The sequence below is a fragment of the Ranitomeya variabilis genome, chromosome 3, assembly GCF_051348905.1.
Source record: "Ranitomeya variabilis isolate aRanVar5 chromosome 3, aRanVar5.hap1, whole genome shotgun sequence".
Taxonomy (NCBI): Eukaryota; Metazoa; Chordata; class Amphibia; order Anura; family Dendrobatidae; genus Ranitomeya; species Ranitomeya variabilis.
This window is the reverse complement of record NC_135234.1, coordinates 653,241,643-653,263,473: the sequence shown is the minus strand read 5'-3', so window position 1 is coordinate 653,263,473 and position 21,831 is coordinate 653,241,643. Positions and strand designations below refer to the sequence as shown.

General features: G+C 43.4%; 1 protein-coding gene across 3 annotated transcripts in view; it reads right to left on the bottom strand.

Annotated features, from left to right (window-relative positions):
- Window positions 1–21,831, bottom strand: part of ARHGEF25 (Rho guanine nucleotide exchange factor 25) — a 434,366-nt gene that overhangs the window by 227,753 nt on the left and 184,782 nt on the right. Inside the window, exon 1 of one of the 3 annotated variants that reach the window (XM_077297768.1) lies at window positions 14,853–15,063. The exons of the other annotated variants lie outside the window; for them this stretch is intronic. Within the exon in view, the coding sequence (XP_077153883.1) occupies window positions 14,853–14,946 (94 nt within the window). The 5' untranslated portion in view covers window positions 14,947–15,063. Of the gene's footprint in view, window positions 1–14,852; window positions 15,064–21,831 lie in introns of those variants that run through there. 3 annotated transcript variants of the gene reach the window in all.

The window sequence follows — 21,831 nt, the reverse complement described above, 5'->3', positions numbered from 1 at the left end:
CTTGTAATATTAGTTAACCCCTTCAGATGGATTACATCGTTGGACCTGACAGTACATCAGAAGGTATGTATCTTGTGCGTTTATTATGTTGCCAAGCGAGGGACTGCAAATGGATTTGAGAGAACAATAAATTATTACAACAACCGCTGTGTTTATTTCATTAAAATCCTTTTTAATCATGTGTGTGTGTGTTTTTTAACCCTTTCCTACAATTGGATTAATAATGGATAGGTGACATAATTGACGCCTCTCCATTATTAATCTGGCTTAATGTCACCTTACAATAGCAAGGTGGCATTAACCCTTCATTACCCCATATCCCACCGCTACAGGGAGTGGGAAGAGAGTGGCCAAGTGCCAGAATAGGCGCATCTTCCAGATGTGCCTTTTCTGGGGTGGCTGGGGGCAGATGTTTGTAGCCACGGGGGGGCCAATAACCATGGACCCTCTCCTGGCTATTAATATCTGCCCTCAGTCACTGGCTTTACCGCTCTGGCGGAGAAAATTGCGCGGGAGCCCACGCCAATTTTTTCCGCCATTTAACCCTTTATTTTAGCAGCTACAGCGCTGAAATTTTGCACATACACACTACTAACATTAGTAGTGTGGAATATGCAAAAAAAAGGGGATATGAGATGGTTTACTGTATGTAAACCATGTCTCATATCCTGTCGGGTTTGTGAAGGAGAAATGAAAAGCCGGCAATTGAATTACCGGCTGTTCACAGATATCGCGCAGAATGAAATCTAAATACAGAATATATATATATGTGTCTCAATGACATATATATATATATATACTGTATATATGTTTTAATGAACATTTGAGCACATAAATCCATTAGATGTCGGTTTTGCAAGCCTGCGCGAAAATCTCGCAGTACGGATGCCATACGGATTACATACGGAGGATGCCATGCGCAAAATACGCTGACACACCCTGCCTACGGATCACTATTTTGGGAACATTTCACCGTATTTCGGCCGTATTACGGCCGTAAAATACGGACCGTATTGTCTTACGCCGAGTGTGACGCCGGCCTTATAAAGATAGGAATCGGTATTTGACCTTCATTATTCATTAAATTGTTCATAAATGTTCACACTTGAAACATTGAAATGTTGTTTCTTTTTCCAGGTGGAAAAAAACAGCACCACGGAAAGTTTTCACAGTGATATTAATAGTAGATGTATTCAAAGAATATTTGAAAGGTTTTTTCATGTAGACCTTGGAGCACAATCTAATCTAAAATCCACATCAAAAACCACTTCAAATAACTCTTTAAATAAACCTCCTATTAATTTCATTTTCTGTTCATAGAGTGAGGTTTTTTTTAGTGTTTATTTTTTTACATACATTGGGGAAAATACGGTAAGTACCATATTTAATACACTGCCGATTTAGCAACTTTTCCCACCTACAAAGAAAGGAGAGGTCTGAAATTTTTATCGTAGGTACACTTCATCTGTGAGAGACTAAATCTAAAAATATAAACCAGAAAAACACATTGAATGATTTTTAAATAATTAAATTGCATTTTATTGCATGAAATAAGTACACTGCTAAAAAAAAATAAAGGGAACACCAAAATGATCAATGTAAATCAAAATTAATATCTCATGGAGGTCTAGATTTGCAATGATACTCAAAATCAAAGTGGAAAATCTAATTACAGGCTGATCCAACTTCAGTGGAAATGCCTCAAGGCAAGGAAATGGTGCTCAGCAGTGTGTGTGACCTCGACGTGCCTGTTTGACCTCCCTACAACGCCTGGGCATGCTCCTGATGAGGCGACGGATATTCTTCTGAGGAATCTCCTCCCAAACCTGCATTGAAGCATCAGTCAACTCCTGGACAGTCTGTGGTGCAACGTGACGTTGGTAGATGGAACAAGACATGATGTCGCAGATGTGCATGGTACGTGTGCCATGTTATATTTTTCTCGCACTCATTGACTTGCATTGGCGAGTGTAATCTGATTCTCAAAGAGAATCACAGCATGCTGCGATTTGTTTTGAGTCAGATCCAAGCTGAGAAATAACTTGCAGATGAGCACTAACTCATTTACTAAAATTGGTCAGAGTGCATTGCGATGTTTTCTCACATTGAACTCGTCCGACTTAAACGCCAGTGTGAGTGAGCCCCAACACCTGTACTCGCCTCCGATGCAGGAGCTGTTCCAGCAGTGTCGGCGCCGGCTCTCCCAGGCTTGCGTCACACTGTTATGTCACGCGGACCCTGCGGCCGATCACAGGCTGCTCCTCGCTCCTCTCCTTCGGATAAATCAGACATCTGGACGAAGAGCAGCAGCCACAATGAAAAATATGAAAGTAACTAGGATGACTCCTGAGAAAAAAAATCATCTCTCTTGAATGACAACACATGGATATGTGAATCTAGTCTAATAAAGACGGATATGAAGACTGGTCAATTTTACTTTATGGGATGTGTTCTATTTAGCATGTTTTTTTTCACACTACACTTTTCTCTCTTTTTCAACCATGGAAGTGCGCCTTCTGGTCCCAAAAGAAAAATACAGTAACCAGATCCAATTTATATCTGTCACGTCTCATTCCCATGGGCTGTATGACATACGTTATAGCTTTTCGCAGATGCTGCAAATAACATTAATAACATTATTCACTTATAAAAGTGCAAGGTGACAAACATGTCAGCTCTGAGTATTTATAGGTGCACAGTCACTTCTGTGTAGATTGAGAGTTGTGAATATTAACCAGCAGCTTATAAAACTAAAAGGTTTCTCCTTTAGAAAATCAATTTTCAAATATCTTATTTGGCAATTTTAAGTTTGGACTGCCCCATATGGGACCCTCATCTAATACCCAAATAGGAAAGTATCTGCAAAGAGCGCTTCTCTCTCTAGAGGACCAGACATGTCCATATTTTGCCTTGATAGCCCAGTGATTTTAAAGGGGTTCTCCACTACTAGGACAACCCTTTCTTAAGCTAAATGTTCGGCGCCAAAAAAATAATAAAGTCTATGCTCACCTCCCGTTCCAGTGCCATTCCCGCAGTGTCGGGAATCACGGTCCCAGGGCTGTGATGCGGTGGAATGATACGTGATGCTCAGCACCCAATCAGTGCTGGCATCGCCGTCTCCGCCTTCGGACAAACAGAACATGAGGAGGAAGTCTGGGCTGCACTTGATCCCAGACTTCCTCTTCATGCTCAGTTTGTCCAAAAGCGGAGACAGTGGCGCCAGCGTTGACTGGCACCAGGCTCACGTGTCACAAAACCGCATGGGAGTCCTGAGACCGCGAGTGCCGACACCGCAGGAACAGCGTCGGCACGGGAGGTGAGTATCGGCTTTATTATTTTATTGGGGCCAAACATTTAGCTTAAGAAGGGGTTTTTCCTAGTAACAGAGAACCCCTATAATAAGCCCCACAAAATGCTTTATTTCTCCTGTGGGGGTGTTCCAGGAGTATTAAATATTGGCTTCTGGGTTCCATCACATACTACAACTGGTCACTGGTGTCCCAGCATAGATACAGTTTGGCACTGATTCATCAAGTCAGGCATTTTTCACACCAATCTTGATGAGGGGGCGGGATGGAGTGCAAGGCACCTCGATTTAGTAAGAGGCGCACACTTAATGAACCAGGTGAGGAGCCCAGTGGAGTGCGCTTTCGTACAAATCGATGACTGGAGTAAGATTTGTGGCCTAAGGAATGCCACTGATTGTCGTGAAATTGACAAGTGGAGGTCACCACATCGAGCTCCAACAGGTAAAGTGGAAAGTGACATGGAAGTAGCAACATTTTTTTTTTCATCATTGCAGCGCGTAAACATTTTGCAGAATTTTTAAGCATTTTACGCCAATTTCCTGGTGTAAAAGCTTTGATATATACGGGTCGTTTTGGCTAGTCTTTAGCCAGGCATCATTGTTTCAAGAAGTCATTGTCCAACCTCAAAGGGCTAATCTGCATGGCTGCATTGTGGCTGTATGTTCTCTTGTATTATGGCAGCAATTCTTGGAAGACTCCGGGTCTTGGGATCCCAACACGCAGCCTCATAGGCAAACAGGACTTGATGACATATACCCTATTTCATAGAGATGTTCTGGAGACACATCGATAGCAGACGTAGTCGTGTTGGAGCAGTGGGAGGTGGACGTCTGTAAATAATAATGTTGCACAGGAAACAGATCTGCGTTTATCTGAGGTTTTAATTTCTCGTCCCAAGTTGCTCATTCATATTAGTGGCGGAAACCGTATCTGATAATCAGGATAATCAGTGCATAGGGTGAAATATATGTCTCTAATTACATACAGGTTTGCTAGCTGCAGTCCATTTACAGGAGGCCCCCGATGTAATACTGGTGTAATATTAGCAGCTGTTTAACCACATACACTTTACTTAACAATGACATCTTTAATAGTCATCATGTCCGTCCATACATGTTATATGAATAGTGATAGTCCTATCACTATTCCATTATACAGCATTATTCACATAAATCTCAACGTCCAATCCACTATATTCTCCATATACAGAGACAAAGTACAGCATGTGACGGACTAATACACCAAGTGAACATATTGGTGGCCTTCCGAAATGAACTAATCATTCAGGCTGTCATCTCTCTGTGTAAAATGGCCTTAAAGGGCTTGTCCTTTGTTCTGTCCCCAGGAACGCACTCCCCCAATTGTGTCCTGGCTTCCTGATGACTGACAGCTCGGATGAGAGGTATGGCTTCACCGTTGGCCCAAACCGTGCATTCTCTGATGCTGCCAGTAGACGCAGCAGTGAAGTTGGCCAGCTGCAGAGCCACTCTCCCAAACTCTATAGAAAAGATCTTGTAAGTGCTGCGCCCCTGGCCAAGACACTGCCCACCACTGATAGACTGCAGCAGTAACTGATAACCAAGGTAATGAATAGTAAACTACAGAGTTAAAAATTCCTCCTTCCTAGAGAACATCAGTGATTTTTTAATTAGAGGAAAATTGCAAAGTTGCTTGTTTGTTACAATCTATTTGCAGTTTTACCCATTTAAGAGGATGGGACAACCCCTTTAATATTGGGGGGACATGAAGACAAAAGTTGACCTGCGACTGTGATAGAATAGGAGCACAATTTCAACTTTCTTCTTGATATTTACTGCAATTTTATTCCAAGTGATGGACAACTCGACGACGTCACCGGCGAGTATTCTGCGCCTATAGCTAGAGATGTAAAGCTCTTATATTGTGATCGTCTTGACTTGGTATCATTTGTCGCTTTCCATTCTCTCATCTCCTTTGATATCTGACCTATAATTTGTTTTTGCATCTCTAACAATACACAAGTAAACAGATTTGTTTACGTTGGTAAATTAATTAGAATCATAAATTGCAGCGTTTGCCGTGCACTGTGTGTAGAGTGTAAATTCCCACACTGCTCTAGATTAATTATACATATTAAAAACTTGTATTCACTTTATTCAGCAATGAATTAGTAACGGAAATCTCCCATTTAACTGAAGATCCTGTGATTACGAGCGGAGTAATCACATTTAGGGGTCATTCAGACGCCAGTAGTTGTGCTCATTGTTTTTTTGGGGGGCAAAATATAATGGAGGTTTCTGAAGATTTTCCTAGGACATGGTTCGTGAAAAACGTGCAGTGCCACAGATGACAACTGAGAGCTGTACGATATTTTCACTGACCCATAAATTTGCATGGGTGAGCTAGTTGTAATACTTAGATTAATATCGGACAAGCTCCATGCGTTTGAGTGGACCTTATGGTCCAAGATAAAAATCAGACATTTACCCACCAACTACCATACTGTCTGAAAAACATAGACGTCTGAACGAGCCTTTACAGGTGAATGGAGCCTTACAATTAGATATGGAATATTAGGAAGAAAATGTTTGTGTATAAACACACACAGCTAATCATAATGTGTAATATGGTAATAATTCCATCAGACACAAGCAGAAAACATTGCTGTTCACAGGATACACATGTGGACGGTACAGAAGACACGTGTAATGCACACTGGGAGGACGTGGACGCAAGGATCAGTCACAGATAGTCTCCTAATTCTCATTTTCAATTTGTTGCATCACATTGGTTGACACTATAATCATGTCACACATTCTATGTCTTCACTATCAATATCCATCACACAGAAGTCATCAGACAAGTTACTAAATACTGCTCAGATCCGACATCACACCGGCACCCTGGCATACCGGCACCTTGACATCCAGGCACACTGGCATACCGGCACTATGGCATCCCGGCACCCTGGCATACCGGCACCATGGCATACCGGCACCATGACATCCCGGCACCCTGGCATACCGACACTATGGCATACCGGCACCTGCAGCATATGTCAACTTCTACGCCTGGATCCCCTCAGGCCTTATGGGATTCAATACTACAAGTGGAAGTTGGAGGTGTATTCACTTAAGGTACCTTCACACTAAGCGACGCTGCAGCGATACAGAAAACGATGCCGATCGCTGCAGCGTCGCTATTTGGTCGCTGGAGAGCTGTCACACAGACAGCTCTCCAGCGACCAACGATGCCGAGGTCCCCGGGTAACCAGGGTAAACATCGGGTTGCTAAGCGCAGGGCCGTGCTTAGTAACCCGATGTTTACCCTGGTTACCAGTGTAAAATGTAAAAAAACAAACAGTACATACTCACCTTCGCGTCCCCCGGCGTCCGCTTCCTGCACTGACTGAGCGCCGGCCCTAACAGCAGAGCGGTGACGTCACCGCTGTGCTGTACTTTCACTTTACGGCCGGCGCTCAGTCAGTGCAGGAAGTGGACGCCGGGGGACGCGAAGGTGAGTATGTACTGTTTGTTTTTTTACATTTTACACTGGTAACCAGGGTAAACATCGGGTTACTAAGCGCGGCCCTGCGCTTAGTAACCCTATATATACACTGGTTACCACTGTAAAACATCGCTGGTATCGTTGCTTTTGCTGTCAAACACAACGATACACGGCGATCTGACGACCAAATAAAGTTCTGAACTTTAACCAACGACCAGCGATATCACAGCAGGATCCTGATCGCTGCTGCCTGTCAAACTCAACGATATCGCTATCCAGGATGCTGCAACGTCACGGATCACTAGCGATATCGTTTAGTGTGAAGGTACCTTAAGGGTGTGTGTCCACGGTCCGGATTGCCAGGGCTTTGGATGGAGCAGAAAACCCCAAAGCGCCACCCCCTTCTGTATGCGTGATGATTCCGGATGTGTTAATTGCACACATCCAGAATCGCCGCACTCTATACATAGGACTGTGTTATTTACCTTGCGGCGACGGAGCGTCGCCGCAAGCTAAACAGACATGCTGCGTTCTAAAAAGACACGCCACATGTCCGGAAACGTGGGGCCGCCGGATGCACGTTCGTACGCATAGTGAAGACGGGATTTCATAAAATCCCCTCCACTATGCTGTATCATCTGGACGCTGCGGGTTGAATGCTGCGGCTGTATGCAGCGTTCAATCCGCAGCTAATCCGGATGTAATCCGGCCCGTGGACACATACCCTAATATAAAACTGGTTTACTCATAGTAAGTATATATACACTTTTATATACTGTATATATCTATATATCTACACTGTGGGAGTCTATAGTTGGAATCATGCTGGTGTTGAAGTCTACAGAAGAACGATTAGCAAACACTACAGTTTTGGACAGCAGAAAAAAGATTTATGGCGGATATGAGTAAAAAAGTCGATTGGATTTGGATTTTTTTTCAGTTGTTCTGAATGTGATCAATTGGTGATTTGTCATTTCAACTTATGATATTGTCGTCCAAGACTACAATACTGAGAACTGATTTTCAGCTGTAGATATTTCTGCATCAAAACGGTCTCATTTTAATATTCCCTTACAATATATTTTCAATGCTTAGAATAGTGCAAACAGATATCTAAAGCTACAGGTACATATTGTGATGCGAGTTTCTACTCAATGTGACGCTAGTCACTAATCACGGACTTACCGTGAGGCAGCATAGTCAAGAGGTCCGGGGACAGTACCAAGAGGGCTCAGAATAGACAAAGGGAAAATACAAAAGTGTAGTCAAGTCACAGTCTGAGGTCAGAGTATCAGGAAGGTAGCAGATCAAGACAAACTGGTAAGTCAAAAAGATGGTCAGAGGTAAATTCAAGGTTGGCAACAGAGATAAGAATACAACTCAGAGCACAAAGCAAACACACACCACTTGAGAAAAGCTATAATTGGCAATGTTCTGACCATTGTCAGAGTGCTAAATAGCCCTGTAATCACCCAGAATGAATGACACACACATGGAGTAGATCCCACAGACCCAGCCAGATTGGACGGCTGAGCTGTCAATCACAATACTCACACCGCTGCCTCAGACTGGGCAGTAGAGCTTGCACTCACAATTAATGGTGAGCAAGTATACTCGCTGCTCGAGATTTCCCGAGCATGCTCGGGGGGTCTCCGAGTATTTGTAAGTGCTCGGAGATAGTTTTTGTTGACGCAGCTGCATGATTTACATCTGTTAGCCAGCATAAGTACATGTGGGGGTTGCCTGGTTGCTAGGGAATCCCCACATGTAATCAAGCTGGCTAAGAAATGTAAATCAATCAGCTGCGGCGATGAAAACTAAATCTCTGAGCACTAAAAAATACTCGGAGGACACCCGAGCGTGCTCGAGAAATCTCGAGTAACGAGTATATTCGCTTATCACTACTCACAATCTGACAGCTCAGTCAGCACTGAAGCCCATAGGGTGGCAGGCCTGTCATTCACAGCATCCCTAGGACACTGTGAGTGATGGATTCGTGATATACAGTATATAAAGATTATGCCCTATACTAGAGCTAAGCAAAAAGACTCACAGGCTCAGTGGCAATATCCATAGTTCATGGAAGATGGAGTAAAGCCCGGCAAACTCCTTCCTACCTGCTGACATCCCAGATACCTTTTCTGATTAGTAGGCTTCGCACAACATCATCACACAAATGACATTGCACCAGGCCTACTAATCCGAACAGGCGTCGGGGACCCCATCAGTTCAGAGGTCCCGTAGTTCACAGTGCTCTAGCTCGGCGGATAGACACTACTGATGTGGCCACTGAACCAAGCTCCTGCCAATCTTTTTGCTCAACTCTAGCGTATAGAAGTAAAGAAGCACAGATGTTTTGTGCACCAAAAGAAGAGTAAACACTCCCTATAAAGACACAATCCTTCTTCCACAAACTTCCTTAGGAACATAGGTGACCACCAAAAAGGCCAGTTACATCTTTGACTTAACGGATCACTTCACTTACACAATGTCTTCAAGAGCAACTTAAAGAGTGATCGTCATTCACATTTTTATTTCATAAATCAATAGTACACATGAAAGTAAGAAACTTTGTAATATATCTTATAAGAGGAATCTGCTTCTTTCTCCTCTTGGATTGGTCTTTCACTCTCAATTCACAGGTAAAATCTGTATTCAGTGAAGACAAATTTTCACATTATTGACATAGGAAACTACTTTCATGCATTTAAAATTCTATGATGGGGGATGAGGAAGAGGAGCTGGAGGCAGACACAGACACTGTGCTGCAAGTTCTCCAGAAATGACAGTTACACTTCTCCATAGAATTCTATGAGCACCAACTGTCATGTCCTATCTCAGTAATGAGAAAGTCTGTATTCAATGAAGACAGATTTTACCTATGAATTGAGAATTTGGGGAATAAAAGATCAGTCTAGAAGGAGAAAATGCAGATTTACAGTATATAATAACAAATATTACAAGGTTTCTTTTTTTTCATGAGTACTATTAGTTTATGGTAAAAAAAATATGATTACTCTAAATTTACTACTCTTTTTTATTAGTGGAAATGTTAGGACGTCTGCACTAATCCAGAGGACACGCACTGTAAGACGTCTAAGGCCGGAGACACACTGGTGCGAGAGACGGCCGAGTCTCGCTGGTTAAAAGCAAGCTGTGGCACCTGCACTCCGGAGCGGAGCGTGCGGCTCCATAGCAATCACATGGAGCTGCACGCTCCGCTCCGGAGTGCAGGTGCCACAGCTTGCTTTTAACCAGCGAGACTCGGCCGTCTCTCGCACCAGTGTGTCTCCGGCCTAAAGAAAATCCACTGATGGACTTTTAGTAATCTCCTGACAATGCAAATTCCTTTCAATGGGAATCACTGAGCACAAACATCAAATTGCCTAAATTCCCATAATAGAGAAAAAAAAAATGTCATTTTCAGAAGGGGACGCTCAGCACTAAAAATATTATTACCCACAGAGGGACGTTACATTGTATTTGATCACTTCTAGCTCCTAGCATTTCTTAGAAACTGTTACTTTAGCCAACAATCTTGCCAGACAATATATCGGTCCCTGATAACCAGGACTCCAGAGGGTTCAGTCTATTAGCACAATCACATTTGAAGACAGAAAGGATCGAAACGCATCAGTAATCATAGATACAGCTAAATGTGACAAGTCCTACCATTGTTTATCATGCACAGCTGTGATGGCACATGCAAAAGATGCCCAAGAATCAATGTGAATTACCATATGAAAACCATCACAGGTCCTACAGCATAACCACACATAGGCAATGCCATAATCATCCCAGACCATGCAACATCTGCATAGCAAAACATATTGTGCATCTAACTATATCATAAACATGATCATTATACCATACATCTGCGAGGAGTCTATGTTCTCCCCGTGTTTGGGTGGGTTTCCTCCGGGTTCTCCGGTTTCCTCCCACACTCCATAGACATACTGATAGGGATTCTAGATTGTGAGCCCCGATGGGGACCGTGATGATAATGCCTGCAAACCACTGTGGAATTAATGCCGCTATATAGGCGAGTTTAAACAAATAAACACATTGCGACAATACCAGATAATCACATTCATCTTGAGCTGTGCCCTTACTGAGCAGCACTAGCTCATCTCTTCTTGCTACCTACAACACAATGACGTATAGACTGCGCTGTGACGAGAGTGCACTCAGATTGTTCCGCAGCGTACCCCTATATATAACAAGGCCATCTGTATGGGGCATTACAGCTGGCGGGTTACATGATACATATGATGGGCAATGCCCAATACAGAAGCACACAGATGAGCGCTTGCACTAACCTACCACCTGGGTATAGCAACAGCTACACTGACTCAGGGCTTTACGTAAGAGGTTTACGCAAACATGGCCGTGGTGTAGCTGACCCCATTTCATTACTCCCCAGGCATGGCGAGCATGGTCACTAGCATGCCAATAATGACGAGATGGCCGCCATACTCACTGTCCTTAGCACGGAACAGGAGCAAAGAGGAGAAGTGTACAGTCTCATCATTGTAGTGCTGGGACAGGCGATGAGGAGCCAGCCGCTGGCCATAAGCTCACCCATACCGCGCTCTACACCGCGAGCTTCACCGAGCACAAGCCTGAGACCACCGCTGATGAGAGGGGACACAGGCTCCTCCAGGTGCTACACATCACCCCCTCTGTATATACCTGCTGTATACTCCTCCACCTCCTATATAACTGCTGTATACTCCTCCACCTTCTCACTATATACCTGCTTACCTGCTGTATACTCCTCCACCGCCTCACTATATACCTGCTGTATATTTATCCACCTCCTCACTATATACCTGCTGTATACTCCTCCACCTCCACACTATATACCTGCTGTATACTCCTCCACCTCCTCACTATATACCTGCTGTATACTCCTGCACCTCCTTATTATATACCTGTTGTATACTCCTCCACCTCCACACTATATACCTGCTGTATACTCCTCCACCTCCACACTATATACCTGCTGTATACTCCTCCACCGCCTCACTATATACCTGCTGTATACTCCTCCACCTCCACACTATATACCTGCTGTATACTCCTCCACCTCCACACTATATACCTGCTGTATACGCCTCCACATCCTCACTATATACCTGCTGTATACTCCTCCACATCCTCACTATATACCTGCTGTATACTCCTTCACCGCCTCACTATATAACTGCTGTATACTCCTCCACCGCTTCACTATATAACTGCTATATACTCCTCCACCGCCTCACTATATACCTGCTGTATACTCCTCCACCTCCTCACTATATACCTGCTGTATACTCCTCCACCTCCTCACTATATACCTGCTGTATACTCCTCCACCGTCTCACTATATACCTGCTGTATACTCCTCCATCTACTCACTATATACCTGCTGTATACTCCTCCACCGCCTCACTATACAACTGCTGTATACTCCTCCACCTCCACACTTTATACCTGCTGTATACTCCTCCACCTCCACACTATATACCTGCTGTATACTCCTCCACCTCCTCACTATATACCTGCTGTATACTCCTCCACCTCCTCACTATATACCTGCTGTATACTCCTCCACCTCCTCACTATATACCTGCTGCATACTCCTCCACCTCCTCACTGTATACCTGCTGTATCCTCCTCCACCGCCTCACTATATAGTGAGGAGGTGGATAAATATACAGCAGGTATATAGTGAGGAGGTGGAGGAGTATACAGCAGGTATATAGTGAGGCGGTGGAGAAGTATACAGCAGGTATATAGTGAGGCGGTGGAGAAGTATACAGCAGGTATACAGTGAGGAGGTGGAGGAGTATACAGCAGGTATATAGTGAGGCGGTGGAGGAGTATACAGCAGGTATATAGTGAGGCGGTGGAGGAGTATACAGCAGGTATATAGTGAGGAGGTAGAAGAGTATACAGCAGGTATATAGTGAGGAGGTAGAAGAGTATACAGCAGGTATATAGTGAGGAGGTGGATAAATATACAGCAGGTATATAGTGAGGAGGTGGAGGAGTATACAGCAGGTATATAGTGAGGAGGTAGAAGAGTATACAGCAGGTATATAGTGAGGAGGTAGAAGAGTATACAGCAGGTATATAGTGAGGAGGTAGAAGAGTATACAGCAGGTATATAGTGAGGAGGTGGATAAATATACAGCAGGTATATAGTGAGGAGGTGGAGGAGTATACAGCAGGTATATAGTGAGGAGGTAGAGGAGTATACAGCAGGTATATAGTGAGGAGGTGGATAAATATACAGCAGGTATATAATGAGGAGGTGGAGTATACAGCAGGTATATAGTGAGGAGGTAGAGGAGTATACAGCAGGTATATAGTGAGGAGGTGGATAAATATACAGCAGGTATATAGTGAGGAGGTGGAGGAGTATACAGCAGGTATATAGTGAGGAGGTAGAAGAGTATACAGCAGGTATATAGTGAGGAGGTAGAAGAGTACACAGCAGGTATATAGTGAGGAGGTGGATAAATATACAGCAGGTATATAGTGAGGAGGTGGAGGAGTATACAGCAGGTATATAGTGAGGAGGTGGATAAATATACAGCAGGTATATAATGAGGAGGTGGATAAATATACAGCAGGTATATAGTGAGGAGGTGGAGGAGTATACAGCAGGTATATAGTGAGGAGGTGGATAAATATACAGCAGGTATATAGTGAGGAGGTGGACAAATATACAGCAGGTATATAGTGAGGAGGTGGAGGAGTATACAGCAGGTATATAGTGAGGAGGTGGAGGAGTATACAGCAGGTATATAGTGAGGAGGTGGAGGAGTATACAGCAGGTATATAGTGAGGAGGTGGAGGAGTATACAGCAGGTATATAGTGAGGAGGTGGATAAGTACACAGCAGGTATATAGTGAGGAGGTGGATAAGTACACAGCAGGTATATAGTGAGGAGATGGAGGAGTATACAGCAGGTATATAGTGAGGAGGTGGAGGAGTATACAGCAGGTATATAGTGAGGAGGTAGAGGAGTATACAGCAGGTATATAGTGAGGAGGTGGATAAGTACACAGCAGGTATATAGTGAGGAGATGGAGGAGTATACAGCAGGTATATAGTGAGGAGGTAGAGGAGTATACAGCAGGTATATAGTGAGGAGGTGAATAAGTATACAGCAGGTATATAGTGAGGAGATGGAGGAGTATACAGCAGGTATATAGTGAGGAGGTGGATAAATATACAGCAGGTATATAGTGAGGAGGTAGAGGAGTATACAGCAGGTATATAGTGAGGCGGTGGAGGAGTATACAGCAGGTATATAGTGAGGAGGTGGAGGAGTATACAGCAGGTATATAGTGAGGAGGTAGAGGAGTATACAGCAGGTATATAGTGAGGAGGTGGATAAGTACACAGCAGGTATATAGTGAGGAGATGGAGGAGTATACAGCAGGTATATAGTGAGGAGGTAGAGGAGTATACAGCAGGTATATAGTGAGGAGGTGAATAAGTATACAGCAGGTATATAGTGAGGAGATGGAGGAGTATACAGCAGGTATATAGTGAGGAGGTGGATAAATATACAGCAGGTATATAGTGAGGAGGTAGAGGAGTATACAGCAGGTATATAGTGAGGCGGTGGAGGAGTATACAGCAGGTATATAGTGAGGCGGTGGAGGAGTATACAGCAGGTATATAGACCTTCAGACCATGGTGTGAACCATCCCGTTCATTTGCAGCATACACTAAACACATCTCATGATCATGGTACCATGTAACTCTGTGATACACACAGCCATGCCTACCATGCCCACCACGCTTTGCCCACCATGCCCTCCTGTGTGCCATGACAACCATCCCCCGATATTCCTGTGCCACAGAGAACAATATACAACTATGATGTGAAGACTGCGCTGTCATCAGACTGTGCTTCCCCAGACACTGAGCGGTGCGAGCAGCGCGGACACCAGCGACCACCAGTCAGGAGCCCCCCACACATCAGCTGCTGGCATTGCGGCGGGCAGGTTACAGGAGCCATAGACAGAAGTGCACAGATCAGCGCTCGCACTAACCTCTCACCCGGGCGTAGCAGCAGCTGCACTGAGACAGGACTTTACGGAAGAGGTTCTGGCAAGCACAGCCGTGGCGTGGTTTGCCCCCTCTCATAGCTCCCCAGGCATGGCGAGCCCGGTCCACAGCATGCCAAAGATGATGAGGCGGCAGCCCCGGTCTCTGCACTCAGCACAGCACAGAAGCACAGAGGAGAGGGAGGGAGGGACGAAGATGGCCGGGAGGAGCCGGCTCACATACACTGTTATTATTGTACAGACGGGATATGTAGAGAGGAGCCAGCTGCCGCTGATAAGCTCACCAGACTGCGCGCTACCGGCGAGCTCCACACTGCACGGCCTGATATACTGCTGATGGGAAGAGGCACGGGCGACTGCACGACCCCCTCTGTACCCTACACTGCCTGCTGTATACTCCTCCACCTCCTCACTGTATACCTTCTGTGTACTCCTCCACCTCCTCACTGTATACCTGCTGTATACTCCTCCACCTCCTCACTATATACCTTCTGTGTACTCCCCCATCTCCTCGCTGTATACCTTCTGTGTACTCCCCCATCTCCTCGCTGTATACCTTCTGTGTACTCCCCCATCTCCTCACTGTATACCTTCTGTATACTCCTCCACCTCCTCACTGTATACCTTCTGTTTACTCCCCCATCTCCTCACTATATACGTGCTGTATACTCCTCCATCTACTCACTATATACCTGCTGTATCCTCCTCCACCTCCTCATTATATGCCTGCTGTATCCTCCTCCACCTCCTCACTGTATACCTTCTGTGTACTCCCCCATCTCCTCACTATATACCTGCTGTATACTCCTCCATCTACTCACTATATACCTGCTGTATCCTCCTCCACCTCCTCATTATATGCCTGCTGTATCCTCCTCCACCTCCTCACTGTATACCTGCTGTATACTCCTCCACCTCCTCACTGTATACCTGCTGTAGCCTCCTCTATTTTTTTTTTCTAAATATCTATTGTATGTGGAGCAGTCTACAGCAGATATATACTGAGGAGATGGAGGAGTATACAGTCTTTTTCAGCAGGCTCCACAATCATGAGGAAGACTGCTGATTTGCCAGATGTCCTGAAGCAGTCACTGACACACTCCACAAGGAGGGTAAGCCACAAAAGGTCATTGCTAAAGAAACTGGCTGTTCACAGAGTGCTGTATCCAAGCATATTAATGGAAAGTTGAGTGGAAGGAAAAATTGTGGCAGAAAAAGGTGCACAAGCAGCGGGATAGCTGCAGCCTTGAAAGAATTGTAAAGAAAAGACTGTTCAAAAATTTGGGGAAGATTCACAAGGAGTGGACTGCTGCTGGAGTCATTGCTTCAAGAGCCACTACACACAGACGTATCCAGGACATGGGCTACAAGTGTCACATTTCTTGTGTCAAGCCACTCATGACCAATAGACAACGCCAGAAGCGTCTTGCCTGGGCCAAGGAGAAAAGGAGCTGGACTGTTGCTCAGTGGCCCAAGATGTTGTTTTCAGATGAAAATAAATTTTGCATTTCATTTGGAAATCAAAGTCCCAGAGTCTGGAGGAAGAGTGGAGAGGCCACAATCCAAGTTACTTGAGGTCTAGTGTGACGTTTCCACAATCAGTGATGGTTTGGGGAGGCCATGTCATCTGCTGGTGTCGGTCCACTGCGTTTTATCAAGACCAAAGTCGGCGCAGCCGTCTACCAGAAAATTTTAGAGCACTTCATGCTTCCCTCTGCCGACAAGCTTTTTGAAGATGGAAATGTCATTCATTCTCCAGCAGGATTTGGCACCTGTCCACACTGCCAAAAGTACCAATACCTGGTTTAAAAACAACATTGTCACTGTGCTTGATTGGCAGCAAACTCGCCTGACCTTAACCCCATAGAGAATCTATGGGGTATTATCAAGAGGAAGATGAGAGACACCAGACCCAACAATGCAGACGAGCTGAAGGCTGCTATCAAAGCAACCTGGGCTTCTATAACACCTCAGCAGCGCCACAGCCTGATCGCCTCCATGTCACGTCGCATTGATGCAGTAATTGATGCAAAAGGAGCCACAACCAAGTATTGAGTGCATTTACTGAACATACATTTCAGTAGGCCAACGGTTCAGATTTTACAATAATTTTTCAAGCTGGTGTTATAAAGTATTCTAATTTACTGAGATAATTACTTTTGGGTTTTCATTGGCTGTAAGCCATAATCATCAACATTAACAGAAGTAAACACTTGAAAAAGATAACTATTTGTAATGACTCTATATAATATGAGTTTCACTTTTTGTATTTAAGAACTGATATAAATTTACGCAGCGTCAAACCTGCAGTGGCCAGATGTCACAGCATAGTGGATGGGATATCTAGAAATCCCATGTCCACTATGCATCTACAGATGCCTGTGGATCACCCGCGGAGACTGACATCTTTCCAGACCGCAGCATGTCAATTTCCATAGCGTCTCCACAAGAGAAATTACATCAATACAATGTATTGTATGCGGTAAATCTGCACGGTTCAGTGAACACATGCGGATTCACCTGCATTCAATAGAAGACAGCACTTTGATCGCAGCGAACATGCACTTCGTCCAAAGTGCTACTAATTCGCACCTGGCCTTAGTCTTCCTCCATCTTCTGCAACCATCATGTAGATCAGGTAATATACTCTTTTTAGAACTGTTCAGTATATAAAGCACTTGACCAGCCACTGAGCCGAGCCCCTGAGGAAACCACCTCCTGTGGTGATACATGTGGGGTCCTTATTTACCTGAGTGACAATGCACATGGCTTTATTGTACAGTGTTACTGCTTATCTCTTTTATATTAATTTGCTGTTGAATTATTTATACATTATTATCTGCATTGAACATTTTTTTTCTTTAGGCTATTTAACCTCACTTTAGGGGAAATATCTAATTATACTTATATTATGTTAATATATATATATATTATTTTTATATTTATTCTTGTGCCAGTTCTTTTAGCTTAGGAAACAGGCACAATGTGCATATTTATAAGTGTTTTTATTTGTCTTGTCTAGGTTATTGTGTTTGCTACATAACAAATAGTTATGTTGTTTAAATTTAGGAAGTGCAACCAATCTTTTGTGTGTCTTTTTTTTAAATTGTGTGTGATTTATACATATTTGCTTAGCACTCCATCAATATACAGGTAGTGCCTACTCCATTGGGAGTTTTTGGTAGTTGATTGGTTGCATGGTTCCCTCTCTTCTTCTAGTCTGTTTTAGTTTTTATTTTATTTTTTTGTTTTATTTTTTTATTTTCTGCTGATCTGCATTATGGTTTTCACCAATATGGCTTTTGATATGGATACACGGCAGGCTATGCTGCATAAACAGCCCTCTAGGGGTTTTGTTTGAAGATATGGTGAACATAGATATTATTAGATTATCTATAGAATTAATTGAAGCACATAAACTTGCAAACAGACTGTGGTGGAATATCTGCAGTTTGGAGGATTATAGGTAATGTTCCATGGACTTAGACCCCAAGACTGAAGACTGGTGAATTTCTCGCCGATCTTGATGAAGACGCGTGGTGGAGTTTTGAAGAATTGCATGTCTCATCATGATCTGGGAGCGTCTGACCATTGGCATGCACCTCTGCGATGACCTCTTAGAGACTGAAGAGAGATTTCTGGTGTAGGAAATGCTACAGCTCATTATGAATTTGACAAGGTGTGTAGTCATGCCCCCGCCATACCCCTGCCCAGCCTATTTCTGCAGAGATGATAAAAATAACTTAAAAAATATAAGGGCCTTTAGATAGAATCCAGGTCAATGCCAGATATAACTTTAAAAAGAAAAAGAGTAATTATGCAGTATAAAATTCAAGTGAGCTTACCAATGATTTATTATAATCAGAAACCAGCAACGCCGAGGGATAAGACAAGGCGGTTCATTGCAAACATGTACAAAAGAGGCCCGACAACACACTCCAACCTCAACCAAATGCTCTAGAATGAGAAGCAATTGGAAGTAGGGTTGACTTATGTTAGATTGATGATTTGTAGACCATCTCCGTGCAAATTATTGCACCTTGAAAGGTCTAGGTCTATGCTGAAAAGTAGCCTAACCTTTTCCCCAATGGGGAGGCTGGATACATTTACATTTGTTAAAGATTAGTGATGAGCGAGTGTACTCATTGCTCGGGTATTCCCGAGCACGCTCGGGTGATCTCTGAGTATTTGTTAGTGTTCAGAGATTAAGTTTTCATCGCCTCAGCTGAATGATTTACTGCTACTGCCCAGCCTGAGTACATGTGGGGGTTGCCTGGTTGCTGGGGAATCCTCACATGCAATCAAGCTGTCTAGTAGCTGTAAATCATTCAGCTGTGGCGATGAAAACTAAATCTCCGAACACTAACAAATACTCGGAGATCACCCGAGCGTGCTCGGGAAAACCTGAGCAACGAGTTCACTCGCTCATCACTATTAGGGTATGTGCACACGTCAGGATTTCTTGCAGAAATTTCCTGAAGAAAACCGGAAATTTTCTGCAAGAAATCCGCATTTTTTTTTTGCGTTTTTTTCCCAATTTTTTCGCGTTTTTTTTTAGCATTTTGCAAGCGAAATTAGCTTGCAGAATGCTAAAGTTTTCCAAGCGATCTGTAGCATCGCTTGGAAAACTGACTGACAAGTTAGGGTACCTTTACACAGTGCAATTTTGATCGCTACGACGGCACGATTTGTGACGTTCCAGCGATGCATTTACGATATCGTTGTGTCTGACACGCTACTGCGATCCGGATCCCCGCTGAGAATCGTACGTCGTAGCAGATCGTTTGAAACTTTCTTTCGTCGTCTAGTGTCCCGCTGTGGCGGCATGATTGCATCGTGTGACACAGGTTGTATACGATGTGCGCACAGTAACCAACGGCTTCTACATCGCAAATACGTCATGAAATTATCGCTCCAGCGCTGTGTATTGCAACGTGTGACCGCAGTCTACGACGCTGGAGCGATAATCATACGACGCTGCAACGTCACGAATCGTGCCGTCGTAGCGATCAAAATTGCACTGTGTAAAGGTACCCTTAGTCACACTTGTCAAACATAGTGTTTGACAAGTGTGACCAACTTTTTACTATAGATGCTGCCTATGCAGCATCAATAGTAAAAGAATGTTTAAAAATAATTAAAAAAATGGTTATACTCACCTGCAGACAGCCGATCTCCTCAGTGGCGTCCGTAGTGGTGAGTATATGACTATTTTTTATTTTAATTCTTTTTTTTTACCAATTATATGGTGCCCAGTCCGTGGAGGAGAGTCTCCTCTCCTCCACCCTGGGTACCAACCGCACATAATCTGCTTACTTCCCGCATGGTGGGCATAGCCACATGCGGAAAGTAAGTAGATCAATGCATTCCTAGGTGTGCGGAATCCCCGCAATTCCGCAAATTTAATGAACATGTTGCTTTTTTTCCGCGATGCGATTTTTTTGCGGAAAAAAATGCAACATTTGCACAAGAAATGCGGAATACACTGTAAATAATAGGAGGCATATGTAAGCGTTTTTTTCGCGTTTTTATCATGTTTTTATAGCGAAAAAACGCGGAAAAAAATGCAAAAAATACTGAACGTGTGAACATGGCCTTAAAGATGTATACCTCTTTGCAGGCACTATCTTTCAAATTGTTGTATTATCAACAAGTTTTTTAGGTAAAGAAAATCTTTAACATAATCCCTCAACCTTTAAGAATAATCTCAAATTGTTTCCAGCTTTGTATATCATCTTTATCTTGGCTTGTAATGATAAGATCATTAGCATTCAAAACAAATGGTGGATTTATCTTGTGAAGAACAAAGTTCTGGAATCCACTACCCCAACATATTAGGACCATCCACAATTTGCATAGTTTTAGGCGCTCCCTCAAAACACATTTGTTCAGAGCGGCCTATCACATTTCCTAATCAAAGTCATTTTATGTTTGTGTGTGTGTGTGTAGCCCTTTCACTATCTCCATCTATCCCCCACCCCCTGAAGATGGCTGGATCATCATTGTAAGTACATCATTGTAAATACACACCTGTACTTTGTATCTCCCCCACCTCACTGTAGATTGTAAGCTCTCACGAGCAGGGTCATCTTGTGTTGCTTTAATTATTGTATTGTTAACATTGTTACTTAAGACTGTTGTGTTTGAAACTGTTAAATTGTATAGCGCTGCGGAATATGTTGGCGCTATATAAAGATTATTATTATTACTACCTGATACAAGAACGCGATGGCTTGATGTTTGCTGCAAATACACTCATTGTAATATGCAATATTGAATTGCTTTATTCCAACATCAAATACAGTCATGGCCAAAAGAGTTGGCACCCTTGAAATTGTTCTAGGAAATGAAGTATTTCTCCAGAAAAAATTGTGTGTAAATATCTTTGTTTCAAGCATGTGATGCTCATTCAAACTCACATGTGGCAAGTAACAGGTGTGGGCAATATGAAAATCACACCTGAAACCAGATAAATAGGGGAGAAGTTGACTCTTTGCATTCTGTGTGTGCCACACTAAGCATGGAGAACAGAAAAAGGAGAAGAAAACTATTTGAGAACCCCAATTTTTGAAAAATATTAACAATCTCAAAATTACAAGTCCATCTCCAGAGATATTGATGTTCTTTTGTCCACGATGCGCAACATAATCAAGAAATGTACAACCCATGGCACTTTAGCTAATCTCCCTGAATGTGGATGTCAGAGAAAAATTGATGAAAGGATGCAATGCAGGATAGTCCAGATAGTGGATAAGCAGCCCCAATCAAGTTCCAAAGAAATGTGTCAGGTTGCATCAGTGTCAGTGCAAACTATCTGTCATCATTTGAATAAACACTATGGCAGGACTCCCAGGAGGATCCCACTGGTGACATAGAGAAATAACAAAGCTAGACTGCAGTTTGCCAAAATATACATGAGTAAGCCAAAATCATTCTCGGAAACCATCTTGTGGACAGACAAGAT